The 16,176-nt window shown below is 39.5% G+C and overlaps 1 protein-coding gene across 1 annotated transcript; it reads right to left on the reverse strand.

Moving 5' to 3' along the window:
- Window positions 1–4,708: 4,708 nt before the first annotated feature.
- Window positions 4,709–5,803, reverse strand: foxd3 (forkhead box D3). Its single transcript, XM_039001758.1, has one exon. The coding sequence runs from the start codon at window positions 5,801–5,803 to the stop codon at window positions 4,709–4,711; it is 1,095 nt and encodes a 364-aa protein (XP_038857686.1).
- Between the last annotated feature and the right edge of the window lie 10,373 nt (window positions 5,804–16,176).

Here is a 16,176-nt window from a genome sequence, read left to right on the forward strand (position 1 = left end):
CTATTCTGTTGTATTTGCACAGGTAATATACACAGTTCATTATTGACCATTTGTCATAGATCAGAGGTAATTATTGAAATGTATTTGTAGATTTCATCACACACACACACACACACACACACACACACACACACACACACACACACACACACACTCCCAGTAAATGTCACTTTGGATCAACTGAAACACTTGTCCTTGGACAAGGGAACTTAATCAATAAAGTATTCTCCTTTTTTTAAGAAACAGTGGGAAATAGGTCTACAAAACAGAGAGGTTATTGTGGGAATGCGTCACCTGGAATTTAAGCAATGTGTCATCTGGAAAATGGATGAATGAAGTATTCTTCCTTGTAAAAATAAAGGCTAGATAAAATGACCATTCCCAACTGAAACACGTTTTATAGCTAACAAAGATTTTAGGCAGTAGAAAATAGAGCAATTGTTATGGGAATGTGTCATATCATCTGCAATATTTGAGCCCTGCAATATTTGAGATATTTGAGCTCCATATTAGAGAATGACTTTTATTGGGAGAATCAGTGTGTTTGCTGTTCACCAGATGACGAAGGCCTGTGAAGCCCCTCTTTCTTTGTGTACTTATCCTAATTGTCTTGTGTTCTTTGTTTTATGTATTGTAGGCCTAGTAGATGTGAAAAACTAACATTTAGGACACATTTATACACATGACACAACTCTGCATAAACATCCATTTACAAAAAACGTGTCTAACAAAATTAAGAATAGACTACTGTGTTAATATTAATCGATGTTTCACTCAAAATGCCTTGTAATACTCTGCTGCAAGAGCAGCATCAGCAAAGATTTCGTTTACAGCCCAAATGTACCTTCTGTAGTAATTCAAAACTATTTCTGTTATGTCAAGTAGATTATGAGAACCTCTGTGGTGGTCCATGCTGTTTGTGCTGTCAGTGTTGAGTGTGTTTCGGGGGTTGTGGGAACCGCTTGTTCTCGCTACCCATACAACCCACCTGTGCAGCGCTCGAGAGCAGGTGCAGCTACAAAGGTCAGCGTTGTGTGTGAGTGTGAGCGCCGCGCTATCTACAAAGCCCAGAAAATTTCAACAGAGCTCTATACAGCCCCCGCATCTCTCGGATTCAGAGGGCTTGGGTTAAATGGGGAAGACACATTTCAGTTGAAGGCATTCAGTTGTACAACTGACTAGGTATCCCGCTTTCCATTTCCCTATGCTGTAGGCTTTTAGGCCTCCCTAAAACGGAAATGCTTCCAAACGTTTGAGCGCAGGTCATCATCCTTCGCTTGTTGTAAGCCATTTCGTTGGAGAAGATGTAGCATATGTCAGTATGATTATTAGCCTCACCACATTTTAGATAGTAGTCTACTAGCCTGTATCTATCTATATGCCTAAATTAAAATATTAAAACCTTCAAATGGCTTAACCAGGCTTGTGATGAATGCGTCATTCTCATCCAACACAGTATTTGATCGAGGCCTATAGCCTATATAAAATAAAATACATAGCAATTAGAATGTTATTAATACAATGTTCTCGTTATTCTTTTCCATAAATAGGCTATGCTTGTTTGTTTTTTGTCTTATTTCAAGTCAAAATAGCCCACCTTCATATGGGCTCCCATTTCGTTCCATTTCAAATAATGTATTATGGGAAAGGCAATTCCGTCTTTGGTCACAATATGAAACGACTTACAAATCCTACACAGCAGTCCGTCCAAGCAACTTGAGACTGTACAATGTAAAGGTATCAACTTTGTCCTAATATTTAGGCTTACATTATGCAGCCAATTACTTTGAGGATTGTGATATGTCAAAATGAGTTTGCAGCCCCGTCAGTGTGTCTCTGTGAATATGCAGAACTTGATAGGCTACCTAGGTAATAACTCGAGGAGCTCCGGATGTCCACAGTTGCAATACCCATCGAAGGTTATTACTTGACGTCAGGTATATAAAAAGCAGGGATCTATTATAACCTTGCACTTGTTAAAGAGTCAACTCTTTCCCACCAGCTGCCCCTAAAATAGATACACAATTAAAACCCGTTGAATCTAAACAATTTCACAGTGGCCTTACTTCAAGATAAATAAGATCGACCCAAACCACTCAGTATTAGCCCACTTACGCCAACAGATGTATGATAGTCACCCATGTAATGCTCCTGGAAGGAAATGTAGGCCTTATGTTTCTGTTTAAATCGCTTTGCACAAGAATAAAGGTGTCAATAAACGCCACCTAGCGATTTTCACAAGTCATTGCTGTTACACGGTTATGTGTGTGTTATTGTGGGCTACATTACATTGTTTGAACAGTAAATTAACAGAATGTTTGAACAGAATGTCTCCATTGAATAAAGCTATATTCTTAACAAACTAATACCGTAATTGCATGGCATATATTTTCTCAGATGTTTTTGTTTTGCTAGAGAGCAAATGTTATAATGTCTTCTCAATTATCATGTATTGCTTTTACCTAAGACATAAAAGAGATTATGGTAGTAATTATGAGACACATATAGACGCATTTGTTAGTCATAGTTTTGTTGGAAAATAACCAGCTTGGCAATTAAAAATTATGTTAACATTTTAATGAACAACCGTCGGTTGATAAGCAGCATTTATTCACATTTCGATTAGACATTGCATTAAGATATTATGGGATCAACATCCTATCGAAGTGAACGTAGGCCTAGCTCCCTTTACAAATCTCCCCCCACAAAGAAGCCCGAAGGTCTACATTTCAATTCATTATTTGTCCTCGCACGCCAGTAGGCCTGCTATAAATGCTTATATGCCATCATATTAGATCTATGTCTGGGCTTTATTTAAAAGAGAAGCCCCTGCATCACTAAGTCCTGTATATCACCGGAGGTATGTGATATCAAACTGTGCTTTGACGCGAGGCATCGGAGCAATGCGCATAAAAATGTAGTCTCATGTGAAGGAATAAGGAGCCAGTCGTAGAATGGGCGCCCCGTTATCCAGTGTCATTGAGAAGCACTGCCTCGGCAGCTTCTTCAGACTGAAAGTGAATTCAAGAAGAGAGTCCTTTCTCTGTTCACATGAGTATCAGTTAAAAATAGCCCCCTAGCCCCTGTGCATCGCCACCGGTCACACACACCTTCGACCATTTGCTGTTTGTGTAAAACTGATTAGCCAGACACAACTGTGAAACTAAGTGTTACTTTTCTAGTAACAACATGCAAACATATTTTATATCTCCTCGGTTTCTCTTGTAATACGATACCATGTCTCGGCATTTACCAGTTAGGCTAAAGAGCATCTGCACTGCATCTAACATTTCTCATGAGTGAATCCACTCTCATTTTCATGTTAGTAATGTTAGTGAAAACATTAGTAACAGCTTATTGATAATAAAATGTTTTACTATTTTGATCCACCAAAATTATTTTCATACCAGTTCTAATGATTTCATGTTTGTTTTTAAGTTTTGTCTGTAGTTAAAATAACGAGGCAGAATCCTGCGTTCTGTGACCTATAAGTAGCCCAATTCCTGATTAGTATTTAGGCCTATATGGTATTCAAAATAAAATATATTTAATTGTTTTGACATCTGTAAATAAGCCTTCATAAGGTACTAGCAGAAAACGGCTATAATGATGTAGCCAAATGATGTCATGCCAAATGATAACAAGACTATATCATAATAAACAACAAAATAACTTTAAAACAGTTGAATGTAACTGTAAATTGAAATGTATAATGAATTGATATTAAACTAAAGTAAACATTTCCTAATTTGTAATATCAATAGCCATATGTTATATTAAGAGATATTACATTTGAACTAAGTCTATGGGAAATGACCTGTGTTTCAGTTGATTCATTCATTACTTGCTCGCGGTAATAAACACGTCATTACACTCTCACTTAATTGTCGTAGCAATAAAAATGTTCAAGTTTCGAGTTTCAGAGGCCTACCTTTATTATTGGCCTTAAATTAAATGCACCTGGTTTGTAATCTTGTTTTGATTGTTTAATGTGGTAACATTTATACCTATTTGTTTACAAAACCTGTACTGATATTTTGTCATATCCCAGGGACCGATTATTTCCTGCTATTAAAATGGTTTCAATTAGAGACGTTTCAATAAATATCACAAAGCAGATCTATCAGACATTTCAAAAACTACATAAAGAAAATGAATACTGCTAATGCTTCTTTCTTTAGATTTATTAACAAATTATTCCAGTTTACAACACAATAGAGATACATAGAATACATATATTTCAATTTATAAACAGACCATTTGTCCGGACTTAGAATAAGAACATGTTGTATCATCAACTTGTAAGTTGCTCTGGATAAGAGCGTCTGCTAAATGACTTAAATGTAAATGTAAATGTAAATGTATGAAAAATCAAAGCAAAAGTGTTGATTATTTTTAAACTAACAGTGAGCTAGCTACCAGTTACAAAATCAAATATAAAATAATATCAGGAAAGCTCGTCTATAACTACAATTGTTGTACAGTTCAAACAACGAAATAAAATAAGTAAAAGTCAAACAAGTAAAAGTATTTAGTTTTACAAATATGTACAAATATTACCTGTACAGATAGCATTCCTTTGCTGTTGTCTCTTTGTTTAGTCTTTACATGGCTACAGATTGGTGGACATCGTCCAGTGCTGCATGCCTATTTCGTGCTGTACAGTCTTCCCCCCCAAGTCTCTAGAAAAGTGAGTATTTTATTGAGACTATTGAGGCCATTTGGACACTGCCGTTACTGAGGGTAAAAACTGTCCCGACATGATATTAGATGGCATGCTAAGAATTGGTGCAATAGCTGCTGTTGTCCTGGTTAGGCCATGTGCGCTCAACAACGCCGACTGAACAGTCACCGGAGGCCGCATGAAAGTCTGTGCACTCGAGGAAGTGGATACCCCGATGATGTTTTCTATACTGAAAGACGGTCTACTGGAGGGCTCGGACTTTATCATAGACGCGGTGCTCAGACTGTTCAGCTGCATCTGTAGGCTGGGGCTGAGCTGAGAGTTGAAGGCTTTTCTGTTCAGCTCAGCGGAGGACAAGAGAGGGACAGTCGGGGGAAGCATAGGACCTACTGGGTGCATGTAAGGGTACATCCCCGCTGGATGGGTGTAGGCTGGGTGAATTCCATAGTGACGTCCGTAAGGATTCCCAATACTGTAAGCCCCAAAACTTTGCATCATGAGTGCTGTCTGATCCCTGAGAATGTCTGGCTGGTGCCTCTTGAATCGTTTCCTTCTCCTGAGGAAGCTGCCGTTGTCAAACATATCTTCCGACTGGGGGTCCAAGGTCCAGTAGTTGCCCTTACCAGGGTTGCCCGGCTCCCGGGGGATTTTCACGAAGCAGTCGTTCAGCGACAGGTTGTGGCGGATGGAGTTCTGCCAGGCTGGAAACTTCTCTCGGTAGTACGGGAACCGGCTGCTGATAAACTCGCAGATCCCGCTGAGTGTGAGTTTCTTCTGCGGGCTCTGGAGTATCGACATGGTGATGAGCGCAATGTAGGAGTAGGGGGGCTTCACTAGACTGTTTTTCGGCTTGCTGCTCATGGCACCCGACGCGCTCTCAGTGCCGTCCGCTTTGGTCTCTCCCTCCCCGGCGCTCTCGCAGGGACTCCCGGACCTGTCCTTCACTTCTATCTCCTCCACCTCCTCCGAGCGGTCGTGCATGCCCCCCTGGCTGTCGCAGTCGCTGTCTCGCTCCATTCCCTCATCGCCTTCGCCGACCACGTCGATATCCACATCCTCGGCAGTGAGCACCGTCTGACCGGACATGTCGTTGGCACTGTTGCCACCAGACAGGGTCATCACAGCTTACTTTACCGAAGAACAACCAGGGATCTAGGTGAGGGTGCGCGCGCGGCCCGTCCGTTGCCGTCAGATCGGATGTCGCCGGATTCTAAATGCAGGTCAGACCGGCCTGCCAGAGAAACTTAAACTTCAGAAAATATTTCTCCAGTCAAGTAGCCCTGTAGTCTTCTTAAGGGTTTTGGTGTGTGCGCTTCACGCCTCGATGTCCTACGATCGCTATTTCCTAGTAAGAGTGGTTTAAGAGTGCGAAGTCAAAATGACACATGCTTTTAAAGCCGGTTTTAAGGACTGTCTGATAGATTACTTTTCCAGTTTAAGATATACTATCAGTGCCGCCACGTGATTGGGTGACGTCAGACGTCCCCCTGCTAAACCATGCAAACTGAAGTTGTTTCATGGATTTGTCAACAAAGGGACAACAGTAATGCTGCTTTCCACTACTTTCTGTCTGTGTTCGTCCGTCATAGACCATTTAACAGTAGTGTGTGTGGGGGGGGGGGGGGGGGGGGGGGAAGTGGCCTACATGATTGAAAGATCTGATGCGCATTATATCTCCCGGCTGCACTAAAACCAAATCTTAACTTTGCTTAAACAAATTGCTTGTGTTGAAAGCGGCTGAATGAAAACGTCGACAGCTAAGTTAATTGAATATCTTCTAGTTATTATTGTGTGCTCGTCCTTATGTTGCATGGGATATAATCCTTTTTATTAAATTGGAAAATAGAGTCTATAATTCTTAGTTGCCTTCTCCATACCCAAATGACTTTACGTGTAATTCTTACTTTAAGCATAAGACCTTTTGGTGAAAGACAGAGCCTACTTAGTATTATTTTTTTACTATTATACTAACAAAAATCTCGTTTAAATTTCACGATGGATTGTGCAAATTTCACCATGGAATGTAAGGCTATATTCAAACGATTGATTCCGTGGATTTGTCGAAGGTGAGAAGGATACTGAAAACAACCATGGAAAAGAATAAATAAATAATTGTCAACGGGTTTTGCCAGAGGTGTTAACGACCTAATCATTGCATGTGTTAGCATATGAAAAAGTAGGAAATGCGGGACCGGGTGAATGCAAAGGCCCCATTCACAACCATGAAGGTGCGCGGTGTATGTGGGCTGTTCACAAGAAAGGATGTAGAAACGAATACAGAAGTCTAAACGTTTCCTGTGTTGTGTGAGAAATGTTGTCCGATGTCATTGTAGTGGAGTGGAGTGGAGGGGGTCAGGAGAAGTATCATTACCATCCCTGCTCTGATAATAGCCTGCAAATAGGCTGATGATGGTCGGGCAGACACATAGCACTGTTTATCTATTTAAAATAGGACATGTTCATTGCTCATTTACAAAAGCTGCCGCTGCTTTGTTGTGAATAAATAAAACAGGAGTATCTTCCTATCTTAGATTCTCTATATATGTGCCACAAAGCAATATAACTTCCTATTGATTCCGTCTGAAACACCTCCTGTCGTAATGAAAATATATTTTAATTGACAACAGAAGCAATTATTCTTACCACCCCTCTATTAGAACTAACAAAAATGTGTAAATTACTTTACAATGGGAACGGAGTAGCAGTTAACCATGACAAGTTCTATTTTGCTCAGTTCAAAGCTCCTCTTCTGGTCTCCATTGTAAAGCTAAACAGCAATCTGTGCACATTGGCATTGTACTGTGAGGATTTCGCTACCACTAACCACAACTCCCTCAGACACCACCACAAATACTTCGATTATTTGCTTATAAACACTATTATGTAGATCACATCATCTTTATTTAGGTCAACAAATACAACTATTATAATAACTCAATTAGGCCTACATTTATACAAATATTATGATTATTTTAATTTGATAATTGTTCAATATTATTACAATATTATAACCATTATATTTTAAATATTTTACTTTGCTAGAAATAGTCCATACTATAGCTCTGTTGTTTATAACAATTTCCTCGGATAATATAGGCTAGGTACATCGAAAATGGGCCTTTACTAATACATATTTTACAATTTGAGTATCTAATATTACATAAATTCTGATATCATTCAATTCCTCATTCCCGAGCCTGTATTTTGTTATTGAGGGTTTGGATGACATTTCATCTAAAAACAAGCGCCTCGCGGCCGCGACCTCCACGATCTTCTTCTCTCTCTATCCGTTAATTCTACCTGGCATAGGGGGCTCGTGCCTAGTGCTGCACCTTTGACGTGTCTGCTCCTTTTGTTTAAATAAAAGTCGGCTTAATTAAATCATATCGTTAATAATGGTGTCGCAGGGAAAAGGGACAAGGCCCCCGATTAGACATGCATTGTGCTAATCTCTTGCTCAGGCATGCACCCGGTGACCTGTGTGATGTGGAGTCTATCAATACCGGCTACTTAGCAGATGAAATCACAGCTCACCCATTCAGTCCTATATCTAGCTCACACTGACACTACGCAACTGTTTGCGTAACATGTTTGTTTCATTTTTCACTGTATTGTTTATATATACATCATATTGTTTGTTTGGGGGAGTAATACTATGTTATGTTATTTTGATTTGGGCATCTCAGAAACGTTTAGAAACAGGTGTAGGCTATCCTAAAAGGCTCCTTCGTCTTTAAATCCGAGATGCAGCGTGTTGTGAAAGACAGACAATGTAACTAGGTGATAGGAGATCGAACCCGTCCTCCCTGTGATCTTGTGAAGCCTCACAAATCCGCTTTTATATCTTTGCAGTTTGTTAATGAAATGTACATTTAAGCACACATGCACGGCTTAGCCCAACAAAAACCTTTTAGAATAATAAGCTAACTCTCTCCACCATGAGCCATTAGAGGACGCGGTAGCGATAGCAGATAGCAGGTGATAGAGCGGATACAGTCACCGCGTCGCCGCGTTGCAATGTGATTACTATAGGAAGGTCAGAAACAAATACCTCCCAGATAGCAAAACGGTATAGAATTTCTGCCTAATTAAATTGCTTAAATAAAAAGAGACGAGGATGAAATTGAAAGGTGTGGCAGAAAGAGGGAGAGCGAGAGAATGTGTGCTCTGAAGGAAAACAGATTCCTAGAATGGGAACGGGATGGGATGGAAAGACGCGGCTGCACTTGAAACCAATAATGGGGCGTATAATTACGCATGGCCATATATTAATTACGCACGAACATATATTAATCGTCGGTACTTGTATAAGACATAATGCTGCATTATTTCCACTATTACTGAATAAAAACCCAAAAATAAAACAGCATAAACGCCCTAGACATCGAATAATGTGTTATTGTCCACGGAGGAACGCGAATCATTGACAGAAGACTCAGTGCGTTCTTCTTGGTCAACGGACGCATCATCGCTTTAGTGGTGGCTGCAGAATCAAAGGATGCTTTCTCATTATTTTAAACCATTTCCTTCCAGTAAATAAGTTATGTAAAACTTGGAGCTGTTGCGGATTAAGAGCTAAGGTTCCTGGCACCATCAGCCCTATGCCCGTGTCTGTTTGGCGCTCGCCACAGCTCGTTTCCGAATGTATTTGGTGATTTTTTTATGTAAGGTTGAGATGAGTTTAACCACCCTAATCAAGATGGTTTAAACAAAAGCCTAACGTGAAAACTATTCGTTTGAAAACAGATTTTTGAAAGGCAACTCATTTAATTAATTATGGGAGAATAGTTGGGTCAGAAAGTTAGTAAAACGGTATGATAAATTAATGGCATTGTTAGCGCGCTTTTAATTACGGCTATTATGTTAATTATTTTACGTCACCGAATGATCAGCACGCCACATTTAATAAAAATTAGCCATTCTCTGTAAAACTGTTATTTTCATCTAGGAAGAGGGAAGTGTCCACGTCATACTTGAGTTAAAAAAATGATTTTTCATTTAAATGCGAGCTCTAATTAGATTTTTCACGGTCGACACCGTGATTCCCTCAAGGCTATACCCACCAGAAGGCAGGATCTCAGCCGTTTTTTGGGAATTCGCCATTTTCACCCCCTTGAAGAATCCACTCTATCAACCAGCAACTTTCTGTCAAACAATATGATGTAGCTCATTTTTAACCGTCCCTTTTGTAGAATCATCCTGGAGCCTCGTGCAGTCACAACAATGCACAAAGGGGCCAAACAGAGAATGCGAGTCGCGCTCTGCAGATGCGCCAGAATAACGACATAATTGCTTTGGTATCCAAAATACAAAATGACAGGAAGATACGGTTAAAAGCCAAGAGGAAACAACATGGACAATATCACTACCTGGTGGCTATAGGTCTATAGATGATTTATCGAATGGACACCTGAGTTTGAACACCTGAGATGTGGAGCTGGCGCTGGTGATGGATATGAAAGGGATTGGCAATGAATAAATTATCAATTCATTTTCTTCATATTGCTCCTCTTCAGTATATTTCGATAATGTCCTTCCTAAAAAATAAGCGGCCAATCTGTTATTTATTAAATATAGTATTTTTTCCCACAGAAATGTTTGTGAAGTAAAATTGGAAAAGCAATGTTTTTGTTTTTCGTGTTATGCCAAAAAATTGACAAGACCATTGCTAGATTTTTGTAACGATTTTTTTTGTAACCTTTTCGACCATACAGTGATGCGATTATCAACACCTAAACCATACATTCACTGAGAGTTGTGTAGACCTAATCAACATACAGTTTACTGTAGGTCTTGGCTATAGATTATTGAAGGTGCCCTCAAATGCAGTATCTAAATTTCACCTTTTCACCTAAATGCTGAACAAGGTCCAATAGGTGATATAGACTCCAACACGGTGAGAGACTGGTGAGATATGTTAGTAGCCTACACTTCATAATTACTGGTGTACAACGATTAGGCCTATACTGTTATCATCTTGAGGGAATAACAGTCTGTATGTGAAGCGTTTTGGCGAATATTGTTTTAACGTTATTTATCCAATCATTTTTATTTTATTCAATAATTAGGCCTATTTATCAAAAGCACATGAAATACATATTTCAGGGACATTTGTTATGGGCTTTTTAGTGAGATTGTCATTCATTAGTTTGCCTACATATTTTTATAAAAATAGTAGGCCTTTGTTTAACCCACACGCATTATATCCATTAGACATATACTTAAATTTGCATTGAAATGGTTCACATTTATAGGCTACATTAAAACTTCATGTGTCGAGATCGTGCTTTCAACATCGAATAATTGCTTAATTGATTATCCGGGCAACGTATTAACATGCAACAACATGGAGATCTTATTGACATTGAAATGTTGTTGGTTTGTTTTCCTAATGCATCTGCTATCGTCCCACATTTCCAAGATAGTAGCCTGTCGAGTAAAACCAACGGAATGGTTGCAGTCTCTCTGCTCTCTAAAGACTCATCATTAGCTAGAATTCGAAAGTGTTCGATGCTTGGAGTTCCCCATGAAGGCTCGCGATGTGGAATGGTGCGAGGGTGGGAAAGTGACACCTCCTGCTAAATGTAAGCTGGATTAACATGCCAATGTGTCTTGTTAAGTATGTGCAATGTCACCCGGTTTGTAGATTTTATTGTCATTTAGATGGAGGCTCAAGTTGCACATTAGCACTACCAGAAAGTGTTATTTGAGTACAGTAGGTTGTAAACAGCACAAATTACACGTCATACGCAATGTCCCTCATCGCACCACCTTGGCAAAAAATGCTGCTACCTGGAAACAGGCCTGTAGACGGATAAAAAATACATTGAAATCTAATACACTTAACAGAAAATTATTTTAATACAAATTTAAGAGAGACAGTACAGTATCTAATATTGAAATGCAGGCATGCTGTTTTGGATTGTGTGATCTTTGGGAGACAATTCTTCATTGAAAATTAACAAATACATTTATTAACCATGTAATATAAATAATTCCCAAGTACAAGAGAGGTTCATGTGGAGGTTTGGTAGTTATTGGGTTAGTGGTGTCGTTTTGGTATTTATTCCGTTGCAGTTTGCCTCCTGTGAACATAGGGCTATATTAATCTGATGATATTTATAAATGGGGTGATTGAAACATGAGAAATGGAATCTACCAACACTAATCCATAGAGCCACTTGGATTTTATATCGAACGAGAGACTCTGCTAAACTCCTACTGCATGTTGTCTATGTCCAGGCCATTTTAATGTTTACATTTGAGACAGTGTCTCTTTAAAGCCTTTACAAGGTAGCCAAAGATAAAACGACAACTCCCATTACCTGTAATTTATGTTAAAGGAAACTGTCATTCTTTAGCTTGGTAATGTAGTGTATTCCGCATGGCACTTGTACTGACCCTTGAACTCAATCTCGTCTTGCGTATTGATGCACACATATATCTATAACAGTAAATTACCTTCTCCAAGAGGTGGCTGCATCTAATAATCTATCAGATTCTCTGCAGAGCCATGTTTTAACCGGATTTACCTTGCTAGCTCCAAAACCCAATTACCTGGATTGGGGATGATGAGGGGAAATCTTTGTATATGAAAGCACGTGCTGTGATCGACTATTGAGGGGTGTCACTGGGGGCCTGTAACGATAGATCCATGGTGCCACTGAGGAGCAGATTCCCTTGTGACTGTGAGAATAGACTGCTGATGTTGTTTCCATTATGAGATCTAAACAACAACATTTAAATCACTTTCAATAAGATTTCCATACTGTAGGCCTTTTGCCTACATATTTCCCGTTGTTGTTGCTTGTTGCTTTATAAAATATAATTCGCCTAGTATTCCTTACCTGGGAAATCCTAAAACGGAAATGCCATGTTTAGTTTTGTTTTAGGTGCATGGCAGAGGAGGCTGGTGCGAGGAGCTATAGGAGGACGGTCTCATTGTAATGGCTGGAATGGAATCATAGGAAGGTATCAAACACACATCAAACATATGGAAACCACACGTTTGATTCCATTCCATTGATTCCATTCCATCCATTGCAATGAGCCCCTCCTCTACAGGTAGCTCCTCCTCTGGTGCATGGTGACATTAGATCTCTATTGCTTCGATAAACTAATGTAGTTCATTAAAATGAGTGTAGAGGCTTAATATGGTAAAATGTCATGTTGGTTCAAGAGATGAATGCTTATTGGTCAAGTCAGACAAGGCTAAACTTTTCATTTTCAAGGCTGTTGAAGAGTTTCATCAAGGTAAATCAAATTAACATAATTGTCCTTGTTTTGCTGAACTTTAAATCTTGTTCTGCAGTTCGGCAAAAATATAAATGAACATCAGGGTGAAAACATAAATATAAATGAACATCAGGGTGAAAACATAAATATAAATGAACATCAGGGTGAAAACATAAATATAAATGAACATCAGGGTGAAAACATAAATATAAATGAACATCAGGGTGAAAACATAAATATAAATGAACATCAGGGTGAAAACATAAATATAAATGAACATCAGGGTGAAAACATAAATATAAATTTACATCAGGGTGAAAACATAAATATAAATGAACATCAGGGTGAAAACATAAACAGCCTAATAATGCATGATTCAAAATACGTCAAAGAAAGACTGACAAATGCCCACTGTCCCAAGGCGTGTTTGTTTAATATAGATACAGAGATTTTGTAGATGTATTTATGGAATGTTTATCTATATGCACATGCATGTACTTATCCATATTGTATATACGTATCAATAACAATTTAAATATTTGAGTCCAAAGTCACGCACAAGAACATGAATATTTTACACATCCCTCCATATCTCTCTTTAAAGATGTAATCAATGGCTTCAATTCATTACCCATGTGTGTGTCTTAGGTATGGGCTTTGCGATAAACAATAATTCTCCTCTCTTCAGTCTCACATAACTTCACTGGCTCTGTACTTTTACAAATGCCTCTAGGCTATAAATACTAATGGAATCTCTTTGCTTAATTTGATTTTGCTGATACACTTGCAGTTATGGCTGAACTTTCCCACGAGAGCAGCTGATTGAACGGCTCTCCAGTCCGTATGGAAGCGCGAAAACATTTCGCAGAGCCGGGGAGATCATTTCCATAATTACCCCGGTCTATCTGCAGCCTTAACGACCTTCTGCAACAATAAAACGATCCCTTGTTAATTCCATCTCCGTCGCTGACATTCAAGAGATTTCTATCTTTTATATGTTTGAGGGGTTCACAAGATAACAAGTGTACTTCTTTTTCTTTTTTTCTACGCCATTTTCATCCCCAAAGAGAGCAGTCGATTTAATTAGCCCCAACACTTCCCAGCCAGGGCCGGTGCTGGGGCTACTGATGGCGGATATAGGCTATGAAAGAGATCCGCTTGTGTCTCCACATCCACGCCTTGTCCCCTCTATGCCCCAAAATTGGATAATTTATGGACCTGGGAGAGATTATAAAGATGGATCTTCAAGGCAATCAATTTTCATGTTGAGTTTTGAATGGTGGGATAGAAATGAAGTACAGAATAATTAAAAAGATCACAAGTCCCCCCGTGCATGTAATTATGTGTAAGTCCCATATGGCACCTTATTCCCTATTTAGTGCACTACTTTTGCCCGTAGCCCTCTGGTCAAAAGTGGTGCACTATGTAGGGAATATGGTGCCATTTGGTATGCGCTCTAGCGGTTCGACCATTCAGTGTGCCGCTGGAGGATTGCCTTTTGATTTGATGGTGAGGGAGAGCACCCTCGGTCCAGTCCAGTCTCACACCAACACAATAGGGAGTTTCAGCACTAAGGATGCATTTAAAAATGGTCTCTCACTGCGACTGTGACTTATGGGACTATAGTGGACTGTGTTCTTGTCCAACACAAGATCATAGCAGATAGCCTGTTGTCTGTTTAGTAGAGGAGGTTACATGGATGGCTAAATTTGAATGAGTCAGTTGGCACAAAAGTGAGGGGTGTTGGTTGTTTTGAATTTTTAATATGTTATTTAGTGTGACTACAATGTTTGGTGTGTTTGAGTTTTGGGACCAAAATAAAATGCTTCCTTTTTGCATATGAATGGCTGTCAAGATGTACTGTTAGTCTACTGCATGGGTATGTCTATGGCCTTTATTGTTTTTCACAATCTTTTCTAATAGGGTTCTAGTCATTGCCTTATTCTACCTCAAGCAGTATGACAGTGTCAATGTATACATCTTATCCTTCAGATTTTCCAGCACACATGCAGTTTTACAAAAGTCAATGTTCTTTTCTCCTCTCTTTACATTTAAAGCCATGCTATAAAAGACAAGAAACACTGTTTTTATTCTGATAGGATACCATGATACATGAACTACCTTTCTAATACTTCCTGGTTGTCTTAGATATTCTTTTTCAAAATTGTATATGCAGTATTTGTTATGTATAAGTTATTTAAAAAAATCCTAAACACATTGAAGCCTCTCAGTCTGTGCATTGTGAAGGCATCAAGGCATATGGCCACATACAGTGCATTCGGAAAGTATTCAAACCCCTTGACTTTTTCCACATTTTGTTACATTACAGACAAATTCTAAAATGGTTTAAATGTTTTTTTTTACTCATCAATCTACACACAATACCCCATAATGACAAATCGAAAACAGGTTTTTAGATATGTGTGAAAAAAACAAAAACAGAAATACCTTATTTACATAAGAATTCAGACCCTTTGCTATGAGACTCGAAATCGAACTCACATGCATCGTGTTTCTGTTGATCATCCTTGAGATGTTTCTACAACTTGATTGAAGTCCACATGTGGTAAATTCAATTGATTGGACATGATTTGGAAAGGCACACACCTGTCTATATAAGGTCCCACAGTTGACAATGCATGTCAGAGGAAAAACCAAGCCATGAGGTCGAAGAAATTGTCCGTAGAGCTCCGAGACACGAACGTGTCGAGGCACAGATCTGGGGAAGGGTACCAAAAAATGTCTGCAACATTGAAGGTCCCCAAGAACACAGTGGCTTCCATCATTCTAAATGGAAGATGTTTGGAACCACCAAGACTCTTCCTAGAGCTGGCCGCCCGGCCAAAATGAGCAATAGGGGGAGAAGGGCCTTGGTCAAGGAGGTGACCAAGAACCTGAGCTCCAGAGTTCCTCTGTGGAGATAGGAGAACCTTCCAGAAGGACAACTATCTCTGCAGCTCTCCACCAATCAGGCCTTTATGGTAGAATGGCCAGACGGAAGCCACTCCTCAGTAAAAGGCACATGACAGCCCGCTTGGAGTTTGCCTAAAGGCACCTAAAGACTATCAGACCACGAGAAACATGATTCTCTGGTCTGATGAAACCAAGATTGAACTCTTTGGCCTGAATGCCAAGCTTCACATCTGGAGGAAACCTGGCACCATCCCTACGGTGAATCATGGTGGTGGCAGCATCATGTTGTTGGTATGTTTTTCAGCGGCAGGGACTGGGAGACTAGTCAGGATCGAGGGAAAGAT

The sequence above is a fragment of the Salvelinus namaycush genome, chromosome 10, assembly GCF_016432855.1.
Source record: "Salvelinus namaycush isolate Seneca chromosome 10, SaNama_1.0, whole genome shotgun sequence".
Lineage (NCBI taxonomy): Eukaryota > Metazoa > Chordata > Actinopteri > Salmoniformes > Salmonidae > Salvelinus > Salvelinus namaycush.